Source organism: Grammomys surdaster, unplaced genomic scaffold (assembly GCF_004785775.1).
Source record: "Grammomys surdaster isolate TR1022 unplaced genomic scaffold, NIH_TR_1.0 125750, whole genome shotgun sequence".
Taxonomy (NCBI): domain Eukaryota; kingdom Metazoa; phylum Chordata; class Mammalia; order Rodentia; family Muridae; genus Grammomys; species Grammomys surdaster.
In genome coordinates, this window is record NW_021620582.1 from 2,322,549 (window position 1) to 2,336,236 (window position 13,688).

A 13,688-nucleotide genomic window follows, 5' to 3' on the forward strand; every position below is an offset into this window, starting at 1 on the left:
GAGAGAGAGAGAGAGAGAGAGAGAGAGAGAGAGAGAGAGAGAGAGAGGAACACTGAGGAGAGAGGCGTAGGAGAGTTGCCACCTGGGCTCAAAGGAAGTTGGACATGAACCTAAGGGGAGGTAACCAGCCACGGCTGGCATAGACTAGAATAGATGGGCTAACATAAGTTAAGAGCAAGTTGGGAAGCAAGCCTAGCTTAAGGTTTGACATTCATTAATAAGCATAAACCTCCATGTCCTTATCCAGGAACTGGGGCAGGCATAGAAACAGCCTAGATGGCTACAGTGTGACTCAGTACATGAGCGCATGAGTTCAGTGTCCACCCTGGAACTGGAGTTGCAGGAGGTTGTGTACTACCTGAGTGGGTGCTGGGAACTGAACTCAGGACCTCTGCAAAAGTAGTACTAAACCACTAACCATATTTCTATCCCTAAAACTAAGGTCTTTAAAGAGCTGGCTAAATTAAAATAAGTTTTTTCTTTCTTTGGGAGAGTGGGGGTGGGATGGGGTTGTGTATTTGGTTGTTTTAGGAAGAGCCCTAATCCCTTCTGATTTGCATTCTTTTTTTTTTTTTTCTCTTTTTCGAGACAGGGTTTCTCTGTGTAGCACTGGCTGTCCTGGAACTCACCAGGCTGGCCTCGAATCCAGAAATCCGCCTGCCTCTGTCTCCCAAGTGCTAGGATTAAAGGTGTGCACCACCACCACCCAGCCTGATTTGGATTCTTATAAGAAGTAATTTGCTGGATGCAATGACATATACCTGTAAGCCTAGCACTCAGGAAGCTGAGACAGGAGGACCATAAATTCAAGGTCAAGCTAGGCTACAACATTTTACAAATGGTTTCATGCCTGACCATTGCCATGGTATGAACCCTGAGTGTTCCCCGAAGGATCGATGTTGTAGGCCAGCTCTATTTGGAGCTTTAAGAGATAAGATCCAGCAACAGAAGTTGTTAATGTTCGACTTTGAGAAGGATTTGGGACTCTGGCCATTTCCTGTCCCTTTGCTTGCCATCCACCATCAGGTGAACAAGACTCTTCTGCCATGACCCCTTGCCACAAAGTAATATGTCACCATAGGCCAAAGCAAAAAAAGCAACAGCTGTGACCCAAAAGCCCACCAACGGTGAGTCAAGTGAGCCCTCCCTCCCTCTGAGGTGACTTTCTGATCACAGTGACAGAGAGTTAATGCGGTCAGGCTGGGGTTTCCTGTGCTTTCTTTTCAAGACCCAACTTGAGGTCAGTTGGATCTACATGCGAACTTAGCTGAAGGCCAAGAAGTGATATTTGATTGGATCTGTACGTTTATGATCTTCATCATCTTGAAAACTTTAAGCCACAAGATTTTACACTCTCCCCTGAATCTCATTCCTGAACTCCAATTCCACGTACACTTAGACCTTTAGATATTATCTCACAGGCATTTTTAGCCTTTATCCCCCCTGCACCTTAGTTTAAATGGTTTCTATTGTCATCTTCAAATTCATCATTATTTTCTTTTACAGTCTAATATGCTGTTGATTGACCCAGAGAGTAAATCATTTGTTTTCAAATATTCTGTTTGTTTTCTTCCTTTTTTCTAAAACAGAGTTTCATCGTATAGCCCAGACTGGCTCAAACGTACTCTACAGCCAAGGATGACCTTAAACTTTTGATCTATCTGCCTCTACCTCCAAGTCATGGGAATGCATGTGTGTGCCGCCATGCACAGAATATTAGGTGCTGGGATCAAACCCAGGGTTTTCTGTGTTCTAGGCAATCACTTTACCATCTGAGCTACAGCCACAGCTGATACACCGTGACTTACTTCAATCTAAGTTTCTCTGTCTCTCTCTCTCTGTCTCTCTCTCTCTGTCTCTCTCTCTCTGTCTCTCTCTCTCTGTCTCTCTCTGTCTCTCTCTCTGTGTGTGTGTGTGTGTGTGTGTGTGTGTGTGTGTGTGTGTGTGTTATATTCCCCACCCTTTAACCCTGACACCTGGCACTGCAGCATCCTTTTCTGCTAATTCATCATCTCTGTTGTTTCTGGGTTGGTTTGTTTTACCTTTCTCTATTCCTATTGATATTTAAGATTTTTTTTATTTTTTCTTCTTCTTCTTTTTTTTTTCTTTTTTTTTTGGTTTTTTGAGACAGGGTTTTTCTGTGTAGCCCTGGCTGTCCTGGAACTCACTCTGTAGACCAGGCTGGCCTCGAACTCAGAAATCCACCTGCCTCTGCCTCCCAAGTGCTGGGATTAAAGGCGTGCGCCACCACCACCCAGCTTTTTGTTTTGTTTTTTAAGATAGAGCTTCTCTGTGTGACCTTGGCTGTCCTTGAACTCACTCTGTACACCAGGCTAGCCTCAAACTCACAGAGATCCACCTGCCTCTAAAGTGCTGGGATTGAAGGCATATGCCACCACTGCATGGCTGATATTTCAGATTTTTTAAAATCATTTATTTTTATTTTATGTGTATGAGTGTTTCCCTGCATGCATGTCTGTGCACCACATGGAGTGCCTGGTACCTGATGAACTAGAAGAGGGTGTCAGATCTCCTAGAACTAGAACTAGAGACAGTTGTGAGCCTACTACATGGGTGCTGGGAATCACACTCAGGTTAACTGAACCATCTCTCCAGTCCTGAATTTTTAGCTCTGTTCATTTTTTGAATGCCTATTAAATTTTATCAGATATTAAATAACGTGACCATTATATTGTTGAAATTATAAGATTGTTTTGTCTTCCTTAAAGTAATATTCAGTTTTGCCCAAACAAAAAAGAGATCAAATTTTCTAATATTTTTGTTTTGTTTTGCTTGTTTGTGGAGAGACTTCATTATGTAGCCCTGGCTGTCCCAGAACTCACTATGTAGACCAGGCTGGTCTCAAACTCACAGAGACACCTACCTGCCTCTGCCTTTTGAGTGCTGATATTAAAGGCCTGTGCCCACCACATCTGACTAAAATAAATAAATATATATATATAATGAGTGTTGTGCTGCTATGTACATATATAAGAACGTGTGTGTGTGTGTGTGTGTACACGCGCCCACCTCTAACTCCAGCTCAGGGAGACACAACGCCTTCTTCTAGCCTCCGAGAATGTACACCCAACACAACACATGAAATCTATGAAATAAACTTTAAATATGTTTTTATTCTTCCAGAGTATCTAGTAGCATATGAAGAAGTATATGTGATCAACCCCCTCCTTCCTGAGCAGTAATTTGTTTTTGACGTTACTTTTTTTTTTTTTTTTTTAAGATAAGGTCTCCATTTTAAACCCCAGCTGGCCTTGATGGCCTCCCTGCATCAGCTTCTTCAGTGCTGGGATCACAGGCATGCAACACCATGCCCAGCTTGTTTCGACTTATGCTTTAGGGAAGCTTTTAGTTTCAAGAAATACACAACGAAATCTACAAATAGATGATAACAAGCTTGAAACAGCAGATTCAAGATATTACGTTCAACTTTCATTTTTAGTCTCTGCATAGCCACAGTTATTTCCTGGAAGCTGCCTTCCCTATAGCTTTGTCAGATTCCAGGGGACTTTCGAATTTCATTGGATCTGTAATTACAGTATATCTTGCAGTAAGAAAAAAAACCCACGCCAAGCACAGATGCAAAAGCTACTGTTTTCGCCTTTCTGGTTTGCCTGTTTGTGGAGTTATTTCTAGTTTGAGGTTTTGTTTCTTTATTATCTCCTCGTGACAGGATCTCTCTCTGCAGTCCAGGCTGGCCTTAAACACAGTAGGTAACCAAGATTCACCTAGAACTCCCAGCAATCCTCCTGCCTCTGCCTCCCAAATGCTGGGATTATAGACTTGAGCCACGATTCCAAGAGTAAAGGCTATTTTTAACCCAAGAAATCAAGGGACAATTACGGTTTGGGAAATGGAAGGGAAGACGGGAAATATGCTGTTTACACTGCCACTTAACAGCGGTCTCCAACGTGTCTCTTAGCTTCAATCTCTGAGGGATCTTCTTGACGCTTTTTAACCACTTCAGATACTACCGCCTGGCTTCATTCTCCCTCACTACCTAATCTGTGACATCCTGCTGACATCCTGCCCATTTCCAAAATGGCCTCTCCCGCAGCGTCAAAGTTCCGAGTGCGCATGCGCGAGAGTAAGTTCTCTTCCTGGTAAGATGGCGGTGAGTTCGGTGTGCGGTCGCTGGCAGCTTCTGCGACTCCTAGGACCCCAGCGTTCGGTAAGGTTCGGTCCATAGCGTGGGGATGCTGCCTTGTGCTTGTCACCTGAGCTGAGGTCTCGAGCAGACGCTGACCTGGTCATTGGGATCTGCGTGTCATGACCTCGGGTCGCGTGAGGACACCACCGGGTTACGTCCTGGGGGTTGGTGGCCTGGCTTCTCTGTAGCTGTCTGGGAACTGCCTTCGTCCCTGAGCTGTGACCTCTGGGCCCTGTCCTCGGGCTTCGGTAACGGGACGCGGGACACCAGGGCCCGACCTGCACCCTGCACGCTCCAGTGCATGCCTTCGGGGCCTGCATTCTGTGCGAGCAGAGTTGCAGTGCCCCGACTGCTGCAGCAGGCTGTCTGCGGGAGAGGCAGGACGGCTAGGACTCAAGGCCTTCTCTTATGCTTTCACACGGTCAGTTCCACAGCGTCGCAGGGTCTCTGAAACCGCTGGCAGCCGAGCTCCTCGCAGCACGCCCGGGTAATGGGCGGCCACACTACGCTCTTCTCGGAGTCTTAACTCCTCGCTGCATCAGTACATCTGCCACCTTCTTTGCAGAAGCCCAGGTAAGAGGTTCCCACCGAAGAAAGGAGCACAGCTTCTTGGCCCGTTTCTTTTGTTCTATGTTGTTTTGTTTTGTTTCACGGGAGACATTTGTGAATGTGTAGCTGAGTTCTTTTCACACTCCACAAAGTTCCTCATAATATTAGCCTGTTTGTAATAGAAGTAGATTCTCAGTCAACTCAGTGGGGAAATGCTTAAAAGCACATGAGAAATTTATGGGGCAGGCAAGATGACCCAGCTGTACAAAAGCTCTTGCTATGCAACCCTGGTAACCTGAATGCCAATCCTGGAACCCAAGTAAAGGTGAAGCCGGTTGTGGCGCAATCCCTGTAATCCCAGCACTTGGGAGGCAGAGACAGACAGATCCCTGAGTTCAAAACCAGCCTGGTCAGCATAGCAAGTCAGAGCTGTGTAGTGTGACCTTGTCATTATTATTATCATTAATGGAGGAAGGCAAGAACTGGCTCCACAAAGTTAGTCTGACTTCCACACATGCTGTGGCAGGCATGCCTACACACATCATGCACACATAATAAAAATAAATTAAATTTTATATTATATTCAAGCCACTGCCAGAGGGGTGGTGGGAAGCCAATGAGGTGAAATGTGATTGTGGGTTTGTGTATTTGTGGTATGTGTGATTCTTTGAATAATGTTTCTTAGGAGCCTGAGTAGGATTTTTCTCTTAAAGATTTATGTGTTGTGTTATGTGTATGTGTGTGACTGTGTACATGTGATCATGGGTAACCATTAGAGACCCGGAGGCTGGAGTTACAAGTGGTTGTATGCTGCCCTACAAGGATACTGGAAACTGAAAATGGATCTCTTTACAAGAGTTCTTAACACCCAGCCATGTCTTGGGATATGCTCAATAACAGCTATTGGTTAGCATGTACTACATACAACCTGAACTACAGAGCAATCAAGATCCTGCCTCCAAAACTAACTTCTCCACCCACTCACCACCAGTAAAAAAAAGAAAGAAAGATTTAAAAAATGAGTTGAATTAAAGAGAATAAATTAGTATCAGGCTGAGGGCTAGCTCAGTCACTGGTCTGTGTTCTTGCCAGATGTATGCAAGACCCTGAGTTCTGTTTCCAGCACAAAACAAAAGGATTCCAAGTCCTATCGATTTGGAATATGGGGAGGATGATAACCATGATGTTCACATGACTGGAGTCTGGGAAGTGTGATATGGGAAGCAAGTTCCTTGCCAGAAGGGAAGCCATGAGACACTATCAAGTTACTCTTCTTATGCTAGAGGCAAAAAGTAATGTCCTTTGAGAGCAGGAATGTATGGACACCATTGGCCATCCTTGAACATCAAGGAGTAAAAGCAAGAAAACAGAGCCCAGGACTGGTTAGCGGAAGGGAGCCTCACCTTTTATATATCCCACTTATGGTTCTTGGTCCCATTCCTCACAGGTCCAGGCATCTCCTGTTGTTCCTGCTACCTCCACCCCCACTGCAGTACCAGAGGTAGCTTCAGGAGGAGCTGCAGATGTACTCCAGTGTGCTACAGAACAGAGCTTCACAGAACTGGGGCTTGGCTCTTACACCCCAGTGGGATGCATCCAGAACCTCTTGGAATATATACATGTCGACCTGGGCCTGCCTTGGTGGGGGGCCATTGCCACATGTAAGAGTACATACATCCTGAGCAAGGATGGGGAAAATGGGGTCAGAACCTCAACAATGGCAGTTCTGTCAGTGGATTAAGGAAATGGGTGCAAAACATAGAGGTTACAAAAGCAAATGATTCAAAAAGGGAAGGTACACTCAACTTTTAGTTCCTAAAGAGCATTAGAAAGCCATATATCATATGTACAGGTATCAGCATACAACATACAGGTATCTGAATGTGAGCTGAGAGCTGGGGTAAGGGAACCATATTAAAAGTAATGAAGCTGCCCTGACTTGGCAGACTAGAAGATTGGGTTGGGTACTTTTGCTCCCAAATTAGAAAGCTATTCTCATTGCTCTTACAAAAGCTGAAACTTTTAATTCTGTTTCTTCCTTAGACCAGTAAGCATTTTTTTTAAAAATCATAAAAACTCAGTTAAGGGTAGAAATGTAACTCAGTGATAGAGCACTTGCCTATCATGCACAAAACCAGCCTGGGCTACACATAGGGCCCTATCAAAAAGCATGTCATCTAGACTTCGAAGCATTTGTCTGCCCCCAGTGCTTGGGAGATAGAGGAAGGAGGGTCAGAGTTTGGTCACCCTTAGTTAAATAAAGAGTTCAAGGTTAGCCTTGTACCTCAGTCACTGTTCAGTGGCCATGAAGAGATGCCATGACCAAAACAACTCCTATAAAGGAAAGCATCTAGCTAGGGACTTGTTTATATTTCAAGAGTTTTGGTCCATCATTGTCATCCCAGGGAGCATGGCTGGCAGCATGGAGGCAGGCATGGTGCTAGAGAAGTAGCCAAGAGCTACAGCCTGAGCTCTTTGAGGTTGAGGCCAGCCTGATCTACATAGCAAGTTCCAGGCCAACAAAGGTAACAGAAGCCCTGTTGGGGAGATGGGAAGACAGAGCTGAAGATAGCTCTGTGGTTAAGAGCACAGCTGCTTTTGCAAAGGACCCAGGTTCCTTTCCCAGTACCCACACTGGCTCATATCTGTCTTATTCCAGTTCCAGGAGATGCCTTTTTGGCCTCTATGGGCATATGGACAGACAGCCAAAACACCTATACACATTAAATGAAAATAAAAAATTTTCCTTTATTTTATATGTATGAGTGTGTACATGTATACCTGTGTACCACATGCATGCAATGCCTGAATCCAGTAACCTTGAAACTGCTAGGCAAGTGTGCTACCACTAAGACAAATTCCCAAGCCCCTTGGTTTTCTAGAGTTTTTTAAAGATTAATTTTAGTGTGTGTGTGTGTGTACGCAAATTCGAGTACATGTGCATGCATGCATTTCCCTGTGAGTATGTACACTTGCCTGCAAAAGCCAAAAGGGTATTGGATCCCTTGGAGCTGGGGTTACAGGCAGTTATGAGCCACCTCTCATGGGTACTGAGAATCAAACTCAGGTCCTCTACAAAAGAGCAATCACTTTTAACCACTGCCCATTCTCTCCAGCCCACTCCCTTGACTTAAAGTAAGGTCTTACTATGTGGGCCAGGCTTTCCTCGAACTCTTGATACTCTTGAGCTCTCTGGTGCTGAGATTGGAAGCTGGTGCTACCACCTTTGGTTTTGGTGCCTTCCTGTTTACACTAAGTACACAAATGTGAAAAACTGCCCTGTTGTCTCTCCCTATTTTCTTGTTTTTCTGACCACACCTGCCCATATTTGTTACTTGACACTCCACCTCTCTTGAGTGAAAATATTCTGAGTTATGCCCTTGGTTTCTTAACCCAGACCCACTTAGATGTCGACAGATAGCATAAGCTAATCACTTGTTGGAATGGCCAGTAGACAGGAGTCTAAGGAAGGGGGAAGCGTTAAACCACCAGAACATGGTGGGTTACTACCCCAGGGACTTGTAAATCTGACTTTCCAGCTTTGTTCTGAGCCGGGTATGATGGCCATACCTGTAGTTATAGCACGAGGGAGGCTGAGGAAGGATGGTCATAAGTTCAAGGCCACCTTGTACACACCAAGACCCTATTGCAGAAAATGAACTCATACTTCATTCTGAGACTCAGAGATGCTGATCATGGTGGAGGTTCTGGGTGAATGTTTTTCCTTTATCAAGGAATTAGTTTATATATTTTCATCTACAACTTAAAAGTTGATGGGGCTGGAGAGGTGGCTCAATGGTTAGGAGCACTGGCTGCTCTTCCATAGGACCCAGGTTCAGTTCCCAGCACCCATATGTCAGTTCACAACTGCCTGTAACTCCAGTTCCAGGGAATCCGACACTCTCACATAGACATGCATACAGGCAAAACCCGATAGATAGATAGATAGATAGATAGATAGATAGATAGATAGATAGATAGATAGATCTTTAGAAAGAGTTGAAAAGTTTCCATTAATAGAAAAATTTGGAGGCTATTAAAGTACAAAAGACTTTTGCTTGGTGGTGGCAATGGTTGTTCCAGGGAAACAAACACGATCCTTGCTCATCTACTTAAGAGAAGTTATGCTGAACTTTTATTCTACCACAGTGGTCTGAGCTTTGAAGAACTGGGTATACCCTGTCCTTAATTCTGGGCCCCTTGGGTGGGAGCCACAGTGAGGAAAAGTCTGGAGTAAGCATTGGAGTGAGAACCTGGAGCCTTCAGCCTTCCAGGTGCAGGAAGCTTTTAATTTCACTCCAAGCCTGTGCTGTATTTTCTAGGTACCATCCTTGCCCGTTGCCTGGTTTTTCCTCTCATTGTGAAGGGCCAGCGAGAAGCAGCCAAGATCCACAACCACATGCCAATGATGCAGAAGTTTTCCACTCGAATCAGAGAGGCTAAGTTGGCAGGAGACCAGGCTGAGTGTGAGTTGGTTCCAGGGCAGGTGTGGGAGAGAAGCGAGTTTGCATTTGAGATATTCCACTTTGGGGAAGGAACAAGTGCCATGGTCCGGCAATTTTGACAAATCTGAAGGGTCTTCCATTTCTTGGAAAGAATAGGATATTAAGCTTCACTGATGTCACTCTTAACCCAGTGATCCATCCCTCTTGTCACAGTTTACAAGGCCACCATAGAGATGACACACTATCAGAAAAAACATGATATTAAACTCATCAGACCACTCATTCTACCTCTCACTCAGGTGAGCAGAAATATGTCCTGCTTATTTATTCTGAACCCATCAAGTTGTCTCCTGTTTCCTATGTCCCCTGCTCCCCAGAAATGTAAGTGATGTGCATGGCTTTTAGTAACAGGGCTATAAAAATGTACCTCCAGTTAGGTGTGCTGACTGTTTACCCTGTGTAACAGGCCCCAGTCTTCATCTCCTTCTTTATTGCCTTGAGAGAGATGGCCAACCTGCCTGTGCCCAGCCTCCAGACAGGTGGGCTCTGGTGGTTTCAAGATCTCACTGTATCTGATCCCATCTACGTCTTGCCACTGGTAGTCACCGCCACAATGTGGGGTGTCCTTGAGGTAAGCTGGGTCTGGCCGAGAGCTAAGCCTGCCAGTAAACAGGGAGTAGGGATGGAGTAGTATGTAGAATGTGTGTCTTCCATCCTCCATTCCCTGGAGAAGGAGAGTTGATGGGTCAGGGCTTAGAATTTACTCTTTTCCTCAACCCCTTTTTGGCAGCTAGGTGCTGAGACGGGTGTGCAGAGTGCTGACCTTCAGTTCATGAGGAACATTATCAGGGTGATGCCCCTAGTCGTCTTGCCTGTGACCATCCACTTCCCCTCGGTAGGTAATGGTTTAGTAGCAGCCTCCAGGTCCTTCTGTCTAGTACCTCTGAACAAACTGACTGGGATGCAGCTCTGAGCGCCTTCCCTTCATTCACCCAGGCAGTGTTCATGTACTGGCTGTCCTCCAATATGTTCTCCCTGTGCCAAGTAGCCTGCCTCCGGATTCCAGCTGTGCGCACAATGCTTAAGATCCCCCAGCGAGTTGAACATGACCCCGACAAATTGCCTCCTAGGGAAGGCTTCTTGAAGAGCTTCAAGAAAGGTAAGGGGTATTGGACAATGTGCCGGCAGGTAGCTGTCATCCCAGCAAGCCCAAGGCTGAAGCAGGATTGTACTCCCTAGCCAACCTAGGCTACATAGCGGGCTATAGAACTTGAGACTTTCCTCAGAAAGGAAGGAACCAGGGAATCAGGGTCAGGGGAATGTAGCCTAAACATGAGAGAGGAACTTACTTTCTTCTCACACAGGCTGGAAGAATGCTGAACTTGCACATCAGCTCCAAGAGCGGGAGCAGCGGATGCAGAAACACTTGGACATAGCTGCCAGAGGTAAGGAGGCTCTCAGGCTAAATACTGTCTTCCATTTCTTCTTTCTCTTTGTTTACTGAGATTTTTTTCTCTCTTCTCCCAGGTCCCTTACGGCAGACTTTTACCCATAACCCTCTGCTACAGCATGATCCAAGTCACCCCCCCAAAGCCCCCAACAGCAGCACCAACAGCATCAAAGGAAATGCAAAGAAGCCCTGGCAGGACACACTTGGCTGATGTGTGCTCGCTCTGATGAGAACCCTGCCTCTGCACAGATTCTTCTAAACAGACTTGATCCTATGTCCTTGTCCCAGCCCTGGGGACTACAGCATTTGGAAGTGTTCATTTTAAAAATTGTTTCCACTACAGACTCCTACTCGTGTGTATTAAAAGAGCCCTGGAGAGCCAAGCAACCTTCCCATCCACAGAGTTAGTAAACCTCTGTCTTATCTGGGCTTCTTGATGTTTGTTAAATATGGAATGGGAGTTGTTGGACACTACAGGGTGGAAAATGATTTCCCTCACTAGCCCTTGCTCTTGGGAAGGATCTTCATGTTTTATCTTGGACTTCAAAACTCAGCCCTCTACCTCACACACTGCATCTCCATCTGCATTTGCACTGTAGAGGTATGATGGGCAAGACCGTATGACGGTCGCCTTTGTGGTGCTGGAGATTGATCCTACATCTCTAGCCCTGATCATGTTTCTTGACCCCCATGATTACTTTTGCAATTTCTTGAAGAAGCAGATACGCTGAAATTCTTAGTGACGATTTAAAAGAATGAAGGGGGTCTAGGGAAAAGCGGATCAGCAGATAAGACTTCAAATCCCCAGCACTCATGTGAAAAGCTGAACATGGTCCTGCTTTTATGCCTGTGACCCCAGTGCTGTGGGGTGTGGAGACAGGAGGGCCACTTGTTTTGCTGGCCATCAGCCTAGCTCCAGGTTCAGTGTGAGATCCTGTCTCAGAATATAAAGGTAGACATGATAGAGAGGACACTTGACACCCTGCTCTGGCCTCTGTACATGCGCCATACTTTAAGAAGAAGCCCAAGTGTTTATGCACAAGCTTTTCCCATTCATGACATTTTAATACAACAGTTTTGTTGTGTGTTTATACAAGTCAGTTTTATTGCCTCTGGCAGCTGGATTTGGAGGGAGAAATTGAATCTTAGTTTCCATGACTGTTTTTGAACTGCACGAATATCCCAGAGTCATTAAGTAGAATAAAGCCACTCAGACCTTAGGAACATAACCTTTTTATTGTTTTGCATCTGACAGTTTTGTGTCCCTCTAAAGGAGACAAGTTTGGAGCATTGTTGGCCCTTGTAAAAGAAAAGAGGAGTGGGTAGGCACACCCAGGTGCTGCCAGAACCAAGCCCCAGAAATGGCCTGCTTCCGGCCACAGTCTGCATTATCCATTTATGAAGTCTGAAACAACATGTAGCAAAACAAATAAATTACTCTTCATCCCTCAAAAGCAAGTTCAGAGTTGAAGATGCCAAGCCTTGGCTCCTGGATGGGGCTTGCAGAGGTTCTGGCCAATGGGAGATAAGAAACACCTGTCCACAGCTCAGAATCCCCCGCTCTATTTAGACTTGGTATCTTGTTTGGGCAACTCTCCATCTTCCAAGTCCATTTCTGCAGCAACTGACATACAGAGGATCTGGAGGTACCGTGTGGTAGAGGCTACAAAGAGAAACCTGAATTAAAACCGGGAACAGGGTCAGGGGGCTGAGTTCAGGGCCACCAAAGGGGACTGCTCCAAGAAGGAGTGATTCAGCTAAGCCATATGGTTAATAACAGGAACCAGCTGTGGTAAGGTTTGCAGAAAAAGGCAAAAACCAGTCTATTCGGGTAGCTGACCCAATTGGAGATGCCAAGCTTACCTACAATCCTGCGAAGGCACAGAGGTCGTTTGTGCTCCGGCACTCTGATGATGAGGAAGTAGAAGGGCAAGCCCGAGAGTGCGATGGCAATGCCAATGAGGGAGTTGATGGTGTCACTGTAAAGTGGAACAGCCACCAGGAAGATGGTACAGAGGCAGAAGATGATGGGGAAGAAAAGGCTGAGCTAAGGGCACAGAGGAAACAGAGTTAGCGCAGCATGGTTTTGTTTGCTGCTTGTTGTTTCAAGATAGTCTGTCTCACTTTGTAGCCCAAGCTAGCCTCAAACTCAAACCTAGCTCAGCCTGAGTGCTGGGATTGTAGGCACGGATTGGTCCCTACACCCAGCTAACTCAGCAACCAAAAGTCCTTATCCCCTAAGCACTGAAGGGCTTAGAGACAGACACATTGGTATTGCATGTACCACCTGCCCACTGTCTGCATGCAGCCACCACCAAGTCTTAGCATTGTTTATTGGGTTTTGGTTGGGGATGGGGTGGGGAGGGGGTGCTGCTTATTTTAGGGCATTGAGATGAGACAGTGCTGAAGATCCGACCCAAGGCCTCATGTGTGCTAGACAAGTATTCCACCACTGAGCTGTAGCCTCAGTCCTTGGGGTTTGTTCGGGTCAGGGCCAGGTTGTTGGATTTTCTTTTCTTTGTTTTTTGTTTTTGTTTTTTTTAACTAAAAGAAAAACAAAAACCTAGTGTCTCAGCATAGCCTGGCTATTTACAACTAGTCTTTATGCCTTCACCTCTCAAGGGCTGGGGTGACAAGCTTATTGGTTTTGTTTCAGAGTGATATTTTGGGGTTTGTTTTTTTTGTTTTTGTTTTTTGTTGTTTTGTTGTTGTTGTTGTTTTTAAATGTATTTATTTTATGTATGTGAGTACACTGTCGCTGTCTTCAGACGCATCAGAAGAGGGCATCAGATCTCATTACAGATGGTTGTGAGCCACCATGTGGTTGCTAGGAATTGAACTCAGGACCTCTGGAAGAGCAGTCAGTGCTCTTAACCACTGAGCTATCTCTCCAGCCCCGGGGTTTGTTTTTTTAATGCATGTTTTGTTGCATGAGAAGCCAAAGATGGTATTGGATCCCTTGGAACTGGGGTTAGATGGTTATCAGCCACTGTGTAGGTGCTGAGAATCAAAGCCAGGTTCTTTGTAAAATCAAGTACTCTTAACCACTGAGCCATGTCTCCAGCCCAATCCTTCG

At 45.5% G+C, this 13,688-nt stretch overlaps 2 protein-coding genes across 10 annotated transcripts in view; one reads left to right on the top strand and one right to left on the bottom strand.

Annotated features, from left to right (window-relative positions):
• The first annotated feature begins 4,115 nt into the window (after positions 1-4,115).
• Positions 4,116-11,686, top strand: Oxa1l (OXA1L mitochondrial inner membrane protein). Its single transcript, XM_028788444.1, has 10 exons — positions 4,116-4,189; positions 4,595-4,741; positions 6,165-6,378; positions 9,040-9,183; positions 9,376-9,461; positions 9,629-9,793; positions 9,953-10,057; positions 10,159-10,321; positions 10,527-10,607; positions 10,690-11,686. The coding sequence occupies exons 1-10, from the start codon at positions 4,127-4,129 to the stop codon at positions 10,821-10,823; spliced, it is 1,302 nt and encodes a 433-aa protein (XP_028644277.1). The 5' UTR covers positions 4,116-4,126; the 3' UTR covers positions 10,824-11,686.
• Positions 11,687-11,825: 139 nt separating this feature from the next.
• The window catches only part of Slc7a7 (solute carrier family 7 member 7), an 88,184-nt gene continuing 86,321 nt past the window's right edge, over positions 11,826-13,688 (bottom strand). For all 9 annotated transcript variants that reach the window (XM_028788437.1, XM_028788438.1, XM_028788435.1 and 6 more), the window contains 2 exons: positions 12,476-12,659; positions 11,826-12,275 (listed from right to left, as the gene is read on the bottom strand). In XM_028788437.1, the coding sequence (XP_028644270.1) occupies positions 12,175-12,275; positions 12,476-12,659 (285 nt within the window). In that variant the 3' untranslated portion in view covers positions 11,826-12,174. The remainder of the gene's footprint in view (positions 12,276-12,475; positions 12,660-13,688) is intronic.

Bases quoted from the DNA above. Each gene is read 5' to 3' on its own strand.
- Oxa1l (XM_028788444.1), top strand. From the start codon at position 4,127: ATGGCGGTGAGTTCGGTGTGCGGTCGCTGGCAGCTTCTGCGACTCCTA. The intron at 4,742-6,164 runs GTAAGAGGTTCC...CATTCCTCACAG, and splicing joins CCTTCTTTGCAGAAGCCCAG to GTCCAGGCATCTCCTGTTGT. The intron at 9,462-9,628 runs GTGAGCAGAAAT...CCTGTGTAACAG, and splicing joins TCATTCTACCTCTCACTCAG to GCCCCAGTCTTCATCTCCTT.